The sequence below is a fragment of the Denticeps clupeoides genome, chromosome 7, assembly GCF_900700375.1.
Source record: "Denticeps clupeoides chromosome 7, fDenClu1.1, whole genome shotgun sequence".
Lineage (NCBI taxonomy): Eukaryota > Metazoa > Chordata > Actinopteri > Clupeiformes > Denticipitidae > Denticeps > Denticeps clupeoides.
In genome coordinates, this window is record NC_041713.1 from 21129950 (window position 1) to 21148185 (window position 18236).

Below are 18236 nucleotides of genomic sequence, written 5' to 3' on the forward strand. Positions count from 1 at the left end.
AAATGCATGTTCAAATAATTTAAATATTTATACAATATTGCGAATTTTCATTCTTGTTCTGGGCCTGTACTGGCCTGGGTGTGTGTTCTTTCGCTGTAAACTGCTGTGCGCGGATTAAAGTGGTGCTGAGTGCACATTTCTTTGTATTATCTGGACCTCTCGCCCCGGAACTGTTCTACTACACCGTGTTTCCGGGGGACCGTTTATGTTGGTCTCTCGTCCTGTTGTGGTAACCGGTAAATAGGACGCATCGCAGAATCCCACACGAAGCGCCGAGCGTCGAGATTATGAGAAAAGAAAATGAATTTTGACCGCTTCGCCTTAACAGCCGAGGAGTTTATCGGTAGGTCGTGTTCTTCTCTTCTAATGCGAAGGAAGGGTCTTGAGACCACCAGAACACAATTCTAACATAGTGCCTTCTAGCGTCTTGGTTCTACTAAAGGAAAGACTTGGTAAATTTTTCTGTTTAAGAATATTTTGTATTGCGTGCTAATATAAGGTTAGGTAAGGTTACCTGAATAAAATTAGCTCTGAGTTCTGTATTCGACAGCCATTCATATGTCTTCGCTGGATTTTCTTCGCTTTAACCCATTAAACAAAAAACTAGAAATCTCAACATTCACAAGTCATGTATGTCTGTGAACTTACACACACACATGTTGGTTTTTCAATTTATGCAGCCGATAAATTGTGGAAATGCGAAATAATTGAAACGGCATGCAACGTTTCAAAATAACATTTTCCAATGGGAAAGACGGGGGATGGTTTAATATACATTCATGTCATGATGTCATGACTTTCAGATTGGGGACAAATTACGTGTGTAAATCCATGAATAGTCGTGGCCAAACGTTTAGCCGTGGAAGCACAATGATTTCAAGAATCACCCTCCTTTTAAACATCCAGTCTGCTATTCTAACTCAGTCAGCATGACAGAATGATCTCCAGCCTTGTGCTCCTCAACATTCTCACTTGTATTAACGAGGAGATCACTGAAATGATCTTTGCTGCATGGCTGAATTTCCTGCGGAAATTAAGTTCATTGTCATAGCAAAGAGGGATTTGCAATTTATCAGATCACTCTTCATAACTTTCTGGAGAATATGCAAATAGCCATAATAAAAACTGAACTTTGTGAAAACCAGTAATTGTGTACATGGACAGTAGCTGCGTGTATTGATAAAGATCTCTCAATACGATACGTATCATGATACGTAAAAAGATCACCATTCGATTATATCACGATATATTGTGATATTCTACAGTTTGCTCAAAATGTAAACAAGAGCTGATCTACAAGATGATTAGCGTTTTGAAGTTTCAGTCTGCCCGAGTAGCCAAGCGGTAATTAAAAATACCCAGCGGAACAGCGCCATCTACAGGAGTGGATGATTCTCATCTCTGATGACCTCACTAAAGAAAACGCTCGACAGCACCACCTGGTGGACTAATGTTTTAACAAAGATATAGATTGTTCACGTCCCTATATCGATACAATATATCCACATAAAATGTTGTTTTTGAACACCGCTACAGTACAGTCAGCCAAAAGTTTTGAGAGTGACACAAATACTGTTTTTCACAAAGTTTGCTGCTTCAGTGTTTTTAGATCTTTTTTGTCAGTTGTATCTGAAGTATTAAAGCATTTAAGTTTTGAAGGCTTTTATTTACAATTACATAAAGTTTATGCAAAGAGTCAATATTTGCAATGTTGGTCCTTTTTTCAAGTCATCTGCAATTTGCCCTAGCATGCTGTCAATCAACTTCTGGGCCAAATGGCGACCATTTCCTTCATAATTGGAATTCATTTTGTCACTCTCCATAATATTCTGGAGTATGTGCAAATTGCCATAATAAAAACAGAAGCAGCAAACCTTGTGAAAACCAGTAATTGTGTCATTCTCAAAACCTTTGGCCACGACTGTACATCATGCACATACGTTTACAAGCTGTAGATGCTGTGGTTTGGGTTATTGAGTAAGAGAAAATCCAATACAGAACTCAGTGCTAACTTTACAGAGGTGGTAATGTTCAGTCATTTTCTCCCCTGCAGCTGAGACCAACGTGCTCTTTTACCTGAACGATGCTGTCACGCAACTTCTTGAACATAAGGAGGAATATATTCAGTTTGGTGTTGCCCGTTACTTTGCTGAATAGTAAGTAATGGTATTTTCCCTTCATATTTCTGTAAGTCCCCTTGGCCACTTGGTTAATGGTTAATGTGGCTGTAATTCAAGAGTATAACGTTTGAAGACATGACTGTCGGGTTCAGATAGCATGATGTGATTTTGTCTTTCTCTTCGGGAGGTTTGTAACATTTTTCACTGTGCAGCTTTAGCAGTGTGAAGAATGGCAACCACGTTCTCTTCAGAGAATTCAGTTACGTCAAGGCAACCCCACACAACAGAGCATCCTTCCTTAGGATTTTCTGGAGATGCTTCAGGCAGATTGGGAAAAATGGAGGTTTGTGCACATGGGCACTACAGTACTACACCAGATACCTGTAGCAGTTGGATCTTTCAAGATTCCCTGGTTTGTATTGCAGATCTGCTGGCAGTGTTGGAGTACTGTTCGCTGCTGCAGCTCATTTGCCCAGATTATCCTCCAGAGATGGTCCAAAGCGCTGCTAAGTAGGTTTACGTTTATCTGAATCCACATACAGATACCGTGCATGATGAAGCGATTCGTTGTTACGACTCTACTTTTCTCGTTCTGCAGAATTGTCCTGATTGATGATGCCATGGACTGCCTTGTGTCCTTTTCTGATTTCCTCTATGCTTTTCAGATCCAGTTCTATTATGGAGGTTTGTTATTTTCAATCATATTATACACAACTTATCATTTTTAGGTAAATGGAAGTTATAAAGTAGCATGGCAGAGAGTGTATTGTTTAAGATGCATTTCATGTGCAGCCACCTGCTCACATTTCCTAACCCCATGTTTTTGTCTCCCTGACCAGAGTTCTTGGAGAGCGTGTCTGTGATTTACCAGGACCTGCTGTCTGGAAAGAGCCCCAACACCGTGATTGTCCCCACTTCCACTTCGGTGGAGCATCTGGTCAGTGCCGTGGAAGATGAGGCTTCACAGGAGGGGGTGGACTCCACTTTATTTACCCAGTGCATCATGGGGCTTTGTGAAAGGTTCAAGCACAGGTGAGACTAGGATACATATGCAGTGCCGAATCCTCACTGCTCTCAAGCCAGTTTACAGAAGGTCTATTTATTTATTATTGCAGCCACCCATCTCCTGCTGCCATCAGAGATATACTGGAAAACACTCAGAGGGTTTCCTTCTATGGCTTTTTGATCGCCATGGCCAGAAATGAGAAGATCAGTCAGGAAATAGGTGAGGGTGACAGACAAACAGAGGGCTGTCATTAACCATCATGATGAATGTGCTAGTTTAGTAAAAAGACACACTTTTTGAAGTAGCTTAATTCATTTAATTGATATTTCATTTGATATGGTGAACGTTCCCCCCATGTTCTAATTGTGGTGCTATTTGTGACAATGACAGGAGCCTTGCCAAGCAAGTCTGATCTGCTTATAGATCCTGAGATGGACCAAGAGTTGGAGAGACTGTGAGTATAATTGTACTTGTAAACATGCTTCCTGTGCTTCACTGTAGGGGAATAATACAGGAATACATTGTAATGCATTTTCCTGTGTTTATTTGTGCCACATACAGACAAGATTTCCAGGTAGAACCACAGCACCCCGGAAAATGTGGCCCAAAAAAAAAACGTCACCTTAATTTGTTATCCTTTCCCTTGTGCCCGTAGAATAGCCCAGATCTCCATTAGCCCCACGTCCAACAGCAGCGGCAGTGCTGCTGGTCTCAGAGAGCCCCCACGGAAAGCCTCGCCACGCAAGTCCCTCCACCCGCGCAAGCGCATTGAGATGGAGAGTGACGGATCCACGGAGGAGACCGACTCTTCTGAGAACTGATTCTCCCACCCTCAGCAACCTCACGCTTTGGGTTCTTTTTCTCGCCCTAGTGCTAGTCGCAGAGCAAGCCACAAGTGAGTTGTGCTGCATACCATCCTAATTTTGAATCACAGCGTGGAATGTTCAAAAAGGTGGGATGGTGGAGTGAAGCCACTCCACCATCATGTATTAATGTCCTCAGATGGTAGTGGACTTTTAAGTGAGAGCAGTGCAAGGCGCAAATCGGTCATTTCGGCCTCGTTGCACTTAACACGGACATTTAAAAATTTGTCTGTTCGTCCGCGATTCTGTAGTTGCAAATGTTGACCACAAGCACTCGTGCTTCACTACGGCACAATAAAGCAGATTACTGCAGTGAACATAATCATTTGACTCATATTTAAACTGCTAGGCTGTGTAAATAATTGCACTAATAAATAGTCCTTCTCCAGTCATCGAAAAAATAAAGCAAATATTAAATATTTCATGTGTATCTTAATGAATAAACCTGTGTGCAGTTAACCAGTTTAATAATCGAACTATTTTCATAAGTTTATCTCTTGTCAGTGCATTGCATGCTCTCAGGTTATGAAGAAATTTTAGGGGTTAATTGCTTGTCTGCATTAATATTAGGATAGTGGAAAACATCAAGGCAAGTGTCTGTCCTTTATTGAGAATTTGGTTATTCTCAGCAGGTTGTTGACCTTCTCTGACAGCTTCTGGGTCCGGATCTAAGTAAAAGTCTGAGAGGATTCTGGATTCATGTCAAATATGCAAAGAACATTGTTGTTCTTCCTGGAAGTAAAATGCTTCCATCAAAACTATTAAAGCAGTTGACATTTGAAATGTGAAACTTTTTATGTTTTAATAAGTGATTGTTTCATATTGAATGCAATGTTTCTGCAGCCCCTCATGAAGTTTAATTGAATCCATCTCTATATTTATTTGTTTGTGTTTATGTATTATGTATTATTTATGTGTTTTTGATATTTGGCAGAGGGTAATCCTCAAAAGAGGGTAATCTAACTAATTAAGTTCAATTTTGTATTATTTTTTTTTTTTATATATTTTATTTAGTTTATAATTTGTCTGATGTAAAAAAACATCCTAATTAAAAATCATCATTAGGAAGATGAACATCATTCAGCCTTAGCGTTTTTTGTTCACTTAGCCCTGCCTTTTTGTGTGATCACAAACAAAAAGGTGTGGCCGCTTAGTGCTGTTAAAGTGCCACCAGAAAGTATTTGTTTAACAGCCTTATTCTGAAACAGATTTCAGTGTCGTTTATCTACACCGTAACCCATAAAGATGAGTGCAATGCATCTTCCCCACACACTGCACTCATCTTTCGCACTTTACAGAATAGCCGCTCAGTTCCTGCTGCAGCATGAAAGTGATACACAACATAGCACAGCACACACAAAAAAATTATCATTTAACTCATCAGAGCACAGCCATGAAAGTCACTCAGGGAGCAGTGTGTGGGGATGGGGGACCCCAGTGGAACCATGGCATTTTGGGATTTGAACCCACAACCTTCAGTTAGGAGTCCGCTTCCTTACCCGCTAGGCCACCACCATGCTTGACAGTAGGAATGGTATTATCCAGGTTATGAGCAGTGTCTGTTTTCCTCCAGACTAGTGAAGTTCTTTTATATGTATGGAATATTTAGAATCAGTTCACTAAAAGGATTTGTTCACCGAGTCATTCCGTGCATGGCAGGAGGAGCCTGTGAACCGGACTTCCTGAACTGTGGCCGTGTTCCTTTGACAAACACCTTTGTAAAAACTAAACTCCTTTATAAATCACGATGTTTGAGGTGTCGTGTCCTACGGTATGCTATTGAACTGGTCCATTACAAGAACTGTATCATTCACACCAACACAACCAGAACTCTATTACCTTCATTAGAGCAGATTTAGTCACTGATCCCTAAGTCACTATTCTTGTTGTATAAGAACATTATCCAACCCCCGGATTCTCTTCTATCTTTTGTTATTTATATTTAATCTACTAAATTCATCTACAAAAGTACTAAATCAACAGTATTTTAATTGATATTGATAACTGTTCTGTCGCCCCCTCTCAGCAGGTTACGAGTCTGGGTGTCATCCTGGACAGGACCATTTCTGTTCAATCTCATATAAATAACATTACCCAGTCTGCATTCTGTCATCGTCATAATATCAATCTCCTCCATCCCTCCCTCACCCCAACCATACTACTGCCGTCCTGGTTCACAGTTTTCTCACTTCTCATTTGGATCATTGTAGCTCCCATAAATAACATAACATGTACTCTCTTTGCCATTTTGAACCATTCGGTATAGTTTTTGTAAACGAAAACTATACCCAAATCTATTTTAGACTAAGGCTGGAACGTATTAAAAATACTTTCTGGTGTGACTTCATTTACTTTACAGTACGTCCAAGTACTCCACCTTAGATGATAGAGTAGTTTGTGCTTGTGGGGCCAGATTTTAGTGTCATCTTAGTGTACTCAAGTGTCTATTGTTTTAAATTATAAATACACTATTATTATTAATTATTATGATATGTTACCACTGTAATCATCACCATACATTTGTTATTTAATATTCATTTGATAGTTGCACTTTCAAGATTTGAAGAAATACACTTTGTGAACTACTTCTGGAATATTCAGATATAAACAGACATCAGTAGGTAAAAAAAAAAAAAATTAAATTATAAATTGACCTTGAAGACAAGACCAAAGGACAGTTCCTTTACAAACAGCATTTATTCACATGAGTTCAACTGTACCCACCAGCTCATTCAAAATAAAAAAGACAATACACAATGGATAACTGTCACAAAATGAAATTAGGCACAATCTGTGATTTGCATGATTGATCCGAAGACACATCTGGCCCTTCCGCTCGTGTAAAATAATGCAGCACCTTCATCAGAGGGTCCTGTAACGTAGAACCTGTCTAATGTGCACAGTATGCATCAGTTCACACTGCAAACCAGTGTAATGTGAATATATCGTGACTGCAGTGTGGTGACGTTGAAATGTCAGTTTCTGGATATTTTTCCAACTTGTCTTTTCAATATTCTTCCCGAAACAGTTGTGGATTTATTGGGTCACTGCAGCCTAATTCAACAGTGCAATATTTTGCAATTTGGTTTGGGTTAATTGTTCAATCCACCATCCCTTGATTTTATCATTTCTTTTTACAGGAATCTTATATTTTAATGATAAATAGGAGATATGCTGAAATAGTTCTACATATTTGGTTTTAATATGGTATACATTTGAGAATACATAACCACCCTTCTTCACATTAAATTAAACCACACCACTCTGTATATAAATCTATCAATTTATCCAGTTCTGAATTCAGCGTTGTGACAGTGCTGAGAAAAGTCCGCAAGAAGTAAACATTCATTGAGGGAGTGATTCAGAGCAGAACTAGACGACTTTATCGGTGCACACGAAGTCAGACTGGCTAATAGTAAAGATTGATGTTTCTTTACAGAGTTTTAACTAAAACTAGATGAGCATGTTGTTCGAGGAGATGCTTTCGTATTTGGCATTTAAAACCAGAACTCTGTGTAGACAGTTTTTGGACCTCCGCTTTTACGATAATGCAAAAAAGCAGAAGACGGGTCAACAAAAAGAACTTGGTGACTTGAAGACATCTCATGAAATGACCTTCCTGATTTAATTTGTGAACGGGAAAGGATTCACACATCATGTGAACGTGAAGCATTGTCCAATAGCAATTTGTTTGTTTGTCTACAAGATCTTGCCATAAATGATAACAATTCAAAGTATATCTATAGTCCATCATGCAATACTTGTTATGACAAATCATACAACAATGCAATAGTTTACCATACAGTGCAGGTTACTCGAGGAAGATGTCCTCCGTTGGGCAGGAATATTCTAAGTGTTCTTTGTAAAACTGCTGGAAAGCTTTCCTGTTGTGAAGACAAATAAAAAGGTATCAAATATTTGCAGTGCTTTGTACTATTATTTATATTTATCAGGACAGTATTACGATGCACAAAACGGGAGATGTCACCGTAATGTCACCTGAACAACAGTATTCTGTATTAGGGCTGGTAGGAGGTCACTCACCCCACAGACTCGGCTAATGCTGTGCTGGAATCCTCTGAGAAGAAGACGTGGCAGGCAAACCTCTGATAGGCTGGGTGCTTGGTTATCAACCCAAAATACCTGGGACAGCACAGAGAACGCATGGACTCCAAAGCAGTACGCACATTGCTCTCAGTGTGAAACTCAGGGTGGAGCCAAACTCACTTTGTATTTTTTGGGTGGCAGCCACAAAACGAGATGTTCTTCAGCTGGAAGAAGTGGCAGCATTTATCCCCCTTTTGGAAAAACAGACACAAGCATTCACCTCAGTCAGTTTAAAGTGGAGCTTGATTAAAAGAAGCAGCATTGGGCTCAAAAGACTTTCTTACTACACAAGTTATACAATCAGGTTACTACATGTTGCTACATGCAACAGACCAGTTTAATTACCGGTATTACTATTACATTTATATTTACATCATCCAGAGTAACTTTGAAATGTACTTTGAAGTACTTTGAAATGTTTATCCCTCATCTGGTTTATATGGTCTTATTCTGTGAATATTGTTTAATAACCATTTTTGTGTTAGTTTGTGTTTGAAGAGCTTTAGTGAATCAGCTGTTCAAAGCTGTTTGATATTGGAAGAAATGTGACTGCCTGTCTCCATGTCTTGTCTAATCATTATATATCGTCTTGTATGTGATACACATACAGATGGTAATATACCTAAATATTTGATTTTATACTGTTTTCATGGTTGGCAGAAGAATCATACTGCTGGTTTAATCAATTAATGCCACTCACTGCTGCCTCTGTTGGATATAGTCACATGTGTGTTTTGTACCGGCACCAGCAACCTTCCGATTATGGGTCGGTTTCCTTATCCGCTAGCCCACCACTGCCTCACTATTATCTATCACTACCAGTCGAAAGTTTGATGCACCTACACTTTTTACATTATAGAACAAAACTGAAAACTCTGAAACAATACACGTGAGGTTGTGTAATAAATGTAATTTTAAAAATTTGCAAATGAGACAAAAAAATTGGAAAATTGAGTCTCTCCAAATCAGGGAGCTTTTGCTGATGGCAGCATATCACACTCTTGACTTCTCTCCACCACCTTAAGACAACAGGGATGGTTTCCAACAGCTATTCACTCGTGTTAAACAGCTTCATCAGCTTCATCAATCATCAAGCGGCCTTTAATGATGACAATATTGAACAAAGCAGCCATGAAGGTAAAAAGAGGCGGGGCGGGCGGGGCTGCAGCATAGCTCAGTGCTGTTGTGGACAACTGGTATGCATTGTTTTGTGATGTTCTCACCGTTGTACTGCCTTGATATATATATTGTAATTCCTTCAGTTGACTTGGTTGTGTTGTACCAGACCAGACCAAAAAAAAACTTCAAAACAGAGATATATCCTGAAGCATGATTTCTGTGTACCATTGCATTCCTAATTTACAGTGTACATGAGTGGAAGTGATTGTGTAAACCAGCACAGCACACGGTGACACAACTAAATGTTTCCTCTGTATTTAACCATCACCCTTAGTGAGCAGTGGCCAGCCATGACAGGCGCCCGGGGAGCAGTGTGTGGGGACGGTATGCATGTATGTAATGCCTGAGGATCCAAGTGACAAACCAGATAACTTGTTTCTAAAATAATAATTTTATAAATAGACATTTTCAGATAGAGTTTGGGTTAAGAGTGAGACTTTTCTTATTGCAAAGAAATGCAGAGGCAAAGTTTTTAAAAAGACAAAAAAAACTGACAAAAAAGAATCACTTACTCTCTCAGCATTTCTGCAGTCATCCTGAACTATGATCTTGACCCCCCTCATATTGATTTCCACGATGCACAAGGATGGTGGACTGAACTGCATTGTCACTCTTCTGTTTTTAGCAATCTGTGTTAATGAAGCATACATATTAAACTACATATTCAATGCAACATGAATAGCTAAACAGTCTGTGCTTATGTATAAAAAAACATACCTTCTGCATAGCTGCACAAAGAACATCATTTCCTTTGTGATATGGTACCTGTACAGAACCAAGGAACTTCACCCAGAATGTATCCATCCAATCAGTTCTCTTCTCTGTAATTATAACAAGAATTAAAAGGGCCTGTTGTGGTGCATAAAGCAGGAAAGCTATCAAGCAAAATTATTGTGACACATTATTGTATCAATATTGGAAAAATACTTGTATAAAAGATAAAATTCTGCACAGATTCAAAAGTTAAGACTTTAATCAAGACAAGCAATGCCAGAATATTTAAACATTGTTACTAGAAGTCATGTAGATGATAAAGTCAACATATTGGTTACATTTCTGACACTGACATAAAGCTATGCCACAGCCAGGCAGGTGATGCAAATTCCCAGTTCCCTGAGATGAAAGAGGACCACCATATTTTTGGAATTTGTTTTCTCATCCAATTCAAAAACCAAAGATGCTCTGCCACAAAGCTCATGCTCATTCAACAACCATTATTATGAGCATATATGTGCACACATATATATACATACATACATACATACATACATAGTACGTACATAGATAGATAGATAGGATTTTTGTAATCTATCTAATTATTAAATTCTAATTTGCTTTCAATTTCATCTTGTTAAAGTTAAATATTCTGGTGTGATTTTGCAGTATATGCCTAAATACCAGGTTTTATGAAATTTTTACACACACCACGATTACAAGTGATATAAATAGTGGACACACCTTTAGCACTTGAAGTCTCTTCAGCAATCTTCACAGCATAGAAGGAAGGGAATATGCCATGGGCACCAGTTCGCATGTTGTAGGCCTCACACCACAGATCTTCCGCCTGGTATTTGAGCAGAAGTGGGTCATCAGCCTCCAGCTCCAGCTCATCATCATGGCGAGGCACAAACCTGTTTGGGGCAAATCCAGTTGGTTCAATAAAAGGCCTGATTGGTTGGGGACATGAAGCTGGAGCATGCTGGGACACTGACCACACAGTGGTTTAATTTATTTGTGAACATCGCCAGCAGGCAGCTTAAGCAACCCTGGATGAACCACTTAAAAATCAATGTACTATTGTTGATACTGAACATTTATTTTTATTAATAACTGTAAATCTGACATACATGCTGAAAATATTGGAACAGCAAAATCGATAATTAAATTTCTGCTGTGCATAAAAAATACACAGCAGAAAAAAAAAACCCCACTGTTTTTCAAATTTTTCTTTTGATGTAATACACAAATGTCTTTAAAGCACAGCTAAAACAACAATACTTTTGGAGGGGACTGTAATTCACATATACTTATTATATAAATGTTATTTAAATTGTGTAAAAAAAGAGCTAGACCCTACCTGAACACAGCTCTATGGCTCTGTTCCTGCTCCTCCCCATTTATGATACAGGAAAACAGCCCAAACGACTCGGCACCTAGAACCAACCAATCAACAAGCTCTATTTATGAACTCAAGGCACCAGATTCATTCAAATCCAACATGCTTAGTTGGTGTTACTTCAGGGAACTCTGAATGCAAGCGATTTTTTAAGTGAAAAGTGAAAGTGAAGTGATTGTCATTGTGAAACACTGCAGCACAGCACACGGTGACATAACGAAATGTGTCCTCTGCATTCAACCATCATTATTAGTGAGCAGTAGGGCTGCACGATTTGGGGAAAAAGACATATTGCGATTATTGAGATCAATATTGTGATATGCGATTGCGATGTGATAAAGGGCACTTGCTTGTATATCAATGAAAAGTTGCATACTAATAGTGAAATGTTTAATTTCAAAGTGAAACATACAAACTACTTATAACAACCTGAAATGCCCAGTGCTTTCAAAATACAATGTTCTACAAAATTAAATAATCACAAAAACTCTTTTACATTACTGTCGAACGACAAACCCTGGTAAGGCTAAACAACTGTTTTGATTATATTTGGCCACGTTGTTTGGAGGCTGACTTGAACACAGGAATGCATAGCTTCGCTAGCTTAGCCTAGTTTAGCTAAGGTTAAGACTTATAAAACGGGATTTTATAATGGTCAAATATATTCAAAACAATTGTCCCCCTTTACCTATGAAATGTAATCCCCCGGGATCTGGTTTGGAGCGTACAGCGGTTTGTACAGCCCCAAGCAGCACAAGAGTGAGGCATTTTTATGCACTTATCTCCATAGACATGTATATGCTTCATGCCACAGCAGAGCCTATCGCAATATGGCATCGACGTTGACGTACGATGAAGCGCGTCATGCGCCGTCTACCCATATGTCTCCGAATCGAAAGTCATGTGACCAAACACAGACTGACATCGCGATTACGATTGCGATTAGATTTATCGTGCAGCCCTAGTGAGCAGTGGGCAGCCATGACAGGCGCAGTGGCATATTGGCAGATTGCGATTCGAACCCACAACCTTCTAGTTAGGGGGTCTGTTTCCTTACCAGCTAGACCACCACTGCCCCTTATTAATGGAAATCTTTCACAACTCTACCCTGACCGAGAATCGAACCAGAATCCAAACCACTAGACCACCAGGGATTTTTATGACTTTTTACTTAAAACAGACTTGAATCATTGTCCGATCCATCCAGTCAGCTTCACGGAGAAGTAACTGTTCAATGTCTCACAGCAACAACAATGATTCAGGTATCTGTTCATACAGTAACAAATGTTCGGCATGTGTTATGATTTAGGCTAGTACAGTAAACAATGGTAAATCTCTGCAAATCCTCACTGTTGTCGACTGTGTCGTCTCTCTGGCCACGATCAGTGATAACTTTTCATGCACTTGCATTTTGAAGAGGTCAAATTGAACAGAGCATAAGAAGAAAAGATTCATTGTGTCTTTTGATTTCTTGGATGATCCGTCAAACAATTTTACATTTTTACTGATGCCCTAATAGCCGACGCCCTAATCTCAGTAGTTACCGGGACAGTCGTCCCGTCCCCCGTCCCCCTTGCTCAGGGCCACAATGGTAGTAAGTGGGATTTGAACCTGGGTCTTTGTGCTCTTCTGGTTCATAGGTGAGTGTTTTACCCACCAGGCTACAAACTATATGAAAAATGTGTGAACATGTATTTGAAGCATATTGGTAATGATCTTTCATACTTTTTTAATCCTGCTACACCGTCCCATAGTTTAGAGGTCAAGGTGATACATGTGTGAAATGTATCATTAATGTAGTTCAGTTGTGGGTAGCAATTTTGCGATGTATAACGTGTCATCTTTTCCATCAGCTGATGGCTGAAATGGAGACTTACCCGAGAGGCGAGAAGCATGGCCGTTGGTGAAAACGTTGCGGAATTTGCGCGAGCGTGGCACATCAGAATTTGTGTTGCTAGCAGAGTCCGTCAAAAGGCCCGAAGACTCCTCCCTCTTTAAACCACCTTTCGCCTGCTGTTCCGATTCTTCAGAATCCTCGTCTTCCTCCTCCAGGGCCGACTCATAGACAGTGTTGTTGTCACTGTCGCTGTCTTGGTAGCCCTGGTAACACTGCTTAAGGCTGACCAGTTCCAGCTTTGCATGCTCATCTACCACCAGGGTGTACTTCACCGCGTCGTAGCTCAGCCCTTGAGCATCTGAGCAGCTGACCGACGGCCGCAGGGACGGAGGCTTTCCCACCACCTCCTCCCCCACCTCCTCCCCCACCTCCTCTTCCTCATCCACCTCCGCGATGGCCCGCCAGGTCCCCTCCCTTACGAAGGCCTCACTGAGGCTGATTGTTCTTCTGGGTGGGGTCGGGGGGCAGACGCTGTCCTCCTCCTCCTCCTCGCTGATGGAAGGTTTGGGCTGGTGGTGGTGGTGGGAGCCGATGGGCGGGGCCTCGCTGTCAGAACTGAGCGACATGCGGTTACTGTCACTGCTCTGGGACAGCGAGTGGCGACTGTCCCCATTCGTGGGCTGCGTTGGGCTCAGGTGGGCGTCCTCACCGGGCTCCTCCGGCACCTCGGCCTGGCTGTTGTGTGAGTGACAGCTTGTCTGTCCCATGCTGCTCCCGCCGTGCGCAGGGCAGCGCACCATCTCTCTAGTGCCGTGAAGGGTGTGGTAGTGGGCCTTTTCCAGGCTGCCGTCCTCCTGGACTCTGTCCCCAGCCACGCGCCTCGCGGCGGGCTGGTCCTCGGGCTGTGCCGAGGTGGGCTTGTGCTTGTCCACCGGTGCCCTGTGAGCAGTGGAGCTGGTAAGCTCTGCTTTGCCCACTTCATCACTTTGACCTTGCCTGGCCCGGTCACGTCTAGACGACAGCTCCCCTGTTACAAACAAGAAACACACACACACACACACACACACACACACATATGGAAATTCAGGGATTATTCCTTAGGTAACAAGCTAAGACACAGGGATTTTTATAACAAAATAAGCACTTGTGAACAATAAGTCAGGTCTTGTGGCAGCTGCACTGCAAAGCTGTACTTTAGCGAGGAAAAAAACATTTATGCAACTCACCTGTTACATGTGGAGAGGATGAACGGGAAACTTTCTCCTTTTTCTTCCGCTCTTTTTCTCCAAAGGAGTTGTTGTTTATAGTGTCCTGTGACGGGAGGGAGGGGTTCAGGGACAGAATGTGGTGACGCTTCCCTAATCCCATGCTAACTGAGCGAAGGCAGACATTATAAAATACTGTTAAATACGATGTGTTATGGATATATTACCATGTTAGCTGATTTTTTTTTTATTTACGTCTGTAAGAATGCAATAAAAACAGAGTAAAGCTATAATGCTTTCTGTTATATAGAGTTAAATAAAGCAGCTGAACAAGCAAGCAGACAAAGAGACAATTCAAAGAGACAATTTACAACTACACAAAGAAGTAAATGCAATGTTATATTAAAATGACAACACATAAAGTGATGTGGAATATGTGGAAATAAGTAAGGGACAGATGCAACAGTAATCATTTCTTAATGGACTGGCTTGTGTTTGTGAAAATGTACCATGCTCTTTATATTTATATTTTTCAGTACCAATCATTCCAGCTATCATCAGAATTTTGTATTAGCTGAAACGTTTTTTAAGGTTTTATAGTAATGTTCAGTAATGTAAAACAACAAACTAAAGTTAAGCCATTTTAAGTAATTATAAGGCTTTATGTGGTTTAATTTTTAAGGCTTTATGTGATTCTAGCACTGTTCTATAATTCAATTTGGACACAAATTTTACCCGTCTCTTTTTTCTTTCTGACTCAGGCTCATGGGAAAACCTAGTGTACAAACACACACACACACACACACACACACAAAGCAAAGCAAAGCAAAGCAAAGCAAAAGAGAGAAAAGTTCCTTCCTGACTACCACAACCTGAGATGACATACCCAGCATGCCCTTTAAATTCCAGGCATTGCCGAGACAGAAGTGAGGTTGACACCAGCGGGATTAGAGGGTAAACACATCCTGGCAAGAGAGGAGCTGACCTGAATCTGGACCCTGATCTCACAAGCCAGAGTTTACTGAACCTTGCTTCAGTCATGGATGGCATCGATCATTTGATTATGACACTTCCAACACTTTTTTTAGACTATTTTTTGTCCTTTGAACAAAAATGCTGTAAAGAAACGCTGCAGTGTTGTGTTTCTTTTTAGTTTATCTCTGGTTTTGGCTTATTTGCATACGCATGCACACAAAACAACAAACCAATTATCTGATATTCTGCAATGATCTGCCATCACCAGGAGACTTTTTACACCGCACATCCACTTCAGTCCACGCATCACCTTGATCTGAAATACATTTTCAGTTTTAAGATCAGGATGACAGCCATTATCTAGCAACTAGAAACCCTAAAAGGACGAGCTGTCATGTGACTTCCTTTCTGTACGCTGCACATGGGCGTGATTTTGCATGTCAACAGACCCCATCGCTGTGTGCAGTTGATGAAATAAAATACAGTACTCGTTACTGCAGGTAGGTAGGTCATCCTTGTAAAATGCCAGATGCCTTGCATCTCCTGTACTAATGATGATGGGAAGGGCACTGCCCTCTGATAGGATGTGGACAAGGTCAGTCAGCAAACCGAAACATTATCTGTGTGCCACTATGTCTTTATTATTTCCATCCGCCACAACTGCCCCCACGTCACAGTCGTTCACACCACCCTGCTGGGGACAGACGGACAGGGACTCACCTGAGAACGAGGCACCTGGGGAAAGAGGTTGAGGGTAGTCGGCCTTTTGGGCCGGTAAGTATCCATGGCGATGACAGGGGCGCGCTCGCTCGGCGGATGCTGTCGTGCCGCGGCTGTTTTGGCGTCACCTCCCACCTCCTGTGGCACTGGTGGGGCGACATGAACCAGGCCCAGCCTCCTCAGTCCATTCTGCTCGCGCTCGTCTCCGTCGTCGTCTCCTTCCCCCGAGTTCCCACCCTCCTCTGCATCGATCAGATCCAAGTGGAGCATCTCTGACTGCAGCTCCGCGACTGCCCTCCTCCTCACCGGCAGCCCTGCACTCCCATTGGTTGCAGTGGACATGTGACCCTGGGAAGATCAGGCACCGTTATTTTGAGTCACTGAAAGGGAGGGAATGGAGAAATGGAGAGAGGGAGAATGAGTGAGTGAGCGAGAGATAGCCAATCACAGCTCGGCATGACATCATCAGCCTAACCCTCCTGCTCTTGCTGTTTTGCAGCCTGCTGGCTGCTCTAATTCAATCAGGAGGAACAATGACCTGCACGGCCACATTCGGAGTAAGACTGGAAAATGGTTTCCAGGCAGGTCAGTCCCTAGAACGACGTGTGTTTATGTGGCTGAGGGCCGGATGACCGGGAACCCGGGAAGATGAGAGCCACACCCACTGCCTTCAGGCCTCATGTCTACGTTCTGCTGCGACATCATGCCAGTGCATCCCTACCCCTGTTGCTAGGTGACTGCCTAATGACAGACAGACAGGGTGGGGGTGGGTGGGTGGGTGGGTGGGTAGGGTGTCGCTCCACATGGGAGTAAATTATCACGCGCCTTCGGGGCTGACACATAATTTTGCGAAGTACGCACATGCTACAGGCTAATTTGTCCTGCTGGATAAGCCCGAAAACAGAAAGTTATATACATTTTCTTACAATTATGACAAATAATAAGACTGCATTGCATATATAGTAGAAGATTTTTTATTGGGTCTATTCGGATATTTTGAGGACGTCGCATGCATGAGTATAATAATGAACACAGCGGCATTAACTCTGACATAACTTCAGGGAAGGAAACGAGACTGAACTACTAGGCTAATCTGCTTTTATTCTGTATTATTGTGGTCTTGTGCCATTTAATACTTGTGGGTAAATTGATGTTCCTTTGTTGAGACCAGAACGTTCTCTTTTCCCCTTCAAAATCATCAGATAATTCCCATTCCTAGTAAACCATTTGGAAAACGTGTCAAAATGCCCTTACGTTGATGTCCACAATAAGGCGGTTCTGCTTGGCCCCCTGCTCACCTCCGATGTCAGTGACCTCTGAAAGGTCCTCGTCATCATACTCACCAAGGCTGATGTCATGGGTCAGCCTAAGGTAAGAAGGGGGGAGCGTTTGACTCGCAGACAGAGAGACATGCTGACTTGCACAAGACATTTCTTTTAGCAGAAATAACTAAAGCGTTATTATGCGATGCAGTGAAAGGGGAATTCATAATCTTTTTTGCACTTATTTATATTTTGGTACAGTTTCTACCATTTGATTGAATACAAACAGCTTTAGCTAACCAAATAACCAAATGAAATACTTATAAAACACACGTATCGCATTTAAAAGAACAATAATTTGGAGCGAAACTATTTTTCTTGTTCACTCAGTATTTGAAATGTCAAGGAAAGAGGATAAACTCCCGCTCCCATGCCTACTGTACCATTTCTCCCACTGCTCCTCCATCCAGCCGTCCGCATCCGCATTGGACTCCATGTCCAGGCTGAGCAACATCGAGCCGTGTCGGGCATAGGCGTGGACCTGCCGCTAAGGGGGGTTGATTTACCGGCCAATTGCCCCCCCACTTAGCTGGACATCCTTCCCTCAGACCTACACACCCTGGCTCCTCCTCACCCTGGCACTCCTTCCCTGTACTTTCGGGAGGCAGCAGCAATCCGCAGAGCCCCGGGGCTTCCCGTCTCCGCTCCTCCTTTCATCCCCCCATGTTTTCAGGGCTTTCATTTGCTCTGGGTTTAAAGAGGTAGAGGCAGAGCTTGGGTGGGACTAGGGGGTAGAGAGAGAGAGAGAGAGAGAGAGAGAGAGACAGCTTTGTCCTCAGCACTCCC

General features: G+C 41.8%; 2 protein-coding genes across 3 annotated transcripts; one reads left to right on the forward strand and one right to left on the reverse strand.

Moving 5' to 3' along the window:
• Positions 1–178: 178 nt before the first annotated feature.
• Positions 179–5068, forward strand: cstpp1 (centriolar satellite-associated tubulin polyglutamylase complex regulator 1). 2 transcript variants are annotated; one of them, XM_028987339.1, is made up of 10 exons: positions 179–343; positions 2054–2156; positions 2333–2463; positions 2546–2630; positions 2719–2804; positions 2960–3152; positions 3236–3345; positions 3517–3580; positions 3688–3700; positions 3782–3934. In XM_028987339.1, exons 1-10 carry the CDS (start codon positions 301–303, stop codon positions 3800–3802), a joined length of 849 nt encoding a protein of 282 aa, XP_028843172.1. In that variant the 5' UTR covers positions 179–300; the 3' UTR covers positions 3803–3934. The 2 variants fall into 2 exon arrangements, with proteins under 2 accessions (XP_028843172.1, XP_028843171.1); XM_028987338.1 differs by lacking the exon at positions 3688–3700 and having other exon boundaries at positions 3782–5068.
• Positions 5069–6667: 1599 nt separating this feature from the next.
• mapk8ip1a (mitogen-activated protein kinase 8 interacting protein 1a) lies at positions 6668–18150 on the reverse strand. The gene is made up of 12 exons (XM_028987337.1): positions 17834–18150; positions 17383–17494; positions 16129–16476; positions 14455–14539; positions 13269–14255; positions 11353–11428; positions 10734–10906; positions 9993–10096; positions 9788–9904; positions 8217–8287; positions 8034–8132; positions 6668–7873 (listed from the first exon to the last, which is right to left on the reverse strand). Exons 1-12 carry the CDS (start codon positions 17902–17904, stop codon positions 7801–7803), a joined length of 2316 nt encoding a protein of 771 aa, XP_028843170.1. The 5' UTR covers positions 17905–18150; the 3' UTR covers positions 6668–7800.
• Positions 18151–18236: the final 86 nt, after the last annotated feature.

Bases quoted from the DNA above. Each gene is read 5' to 3' on its own strand.
- cstpp1 (XM_028987338.1), top strand. From the start codon at position 301: ATGAATTTTGACCGCTTCGCCTTAACAGCCGAGGAGTTTATCG. The intron at 344-2,053 runs GTAGGTCGTGTT...TCTCCCCTGCAG, and splicing joins AACAGCCGAGGAGTTTATCG to CTGAGACCAACGTGCTCTTT. The intron at 3,153-3,235 runs GTGAGACTAGGA...TTATTATTGCAG, and splicing joins TGTGAAAGGTTCAAGCACAG to CCACCCATCTCCTGCTGCCA.
- mapk8ip1a (XM_028987337.1), bottom strand. From the start codon at position 17,904: ATGTTGCTCAGCCTGGACATGGAGTCCAATGCGGATGCGGACGGCTGG. The intron at 10,097-10,733 runs GTGTGTCCACTA...TTATAATTACAG, and splicing joins AGAGACTTCAAGTGCTAAAG to AGAAGAGAACTGATTGGATG. The intron at 8,133-8,216 runs GTGAGTTTGGCT...GTGCTGTCCCAG, and splicing joins TGCCACCCAAAAAATACAAA to GTATTTTGGGTTGATAACCA.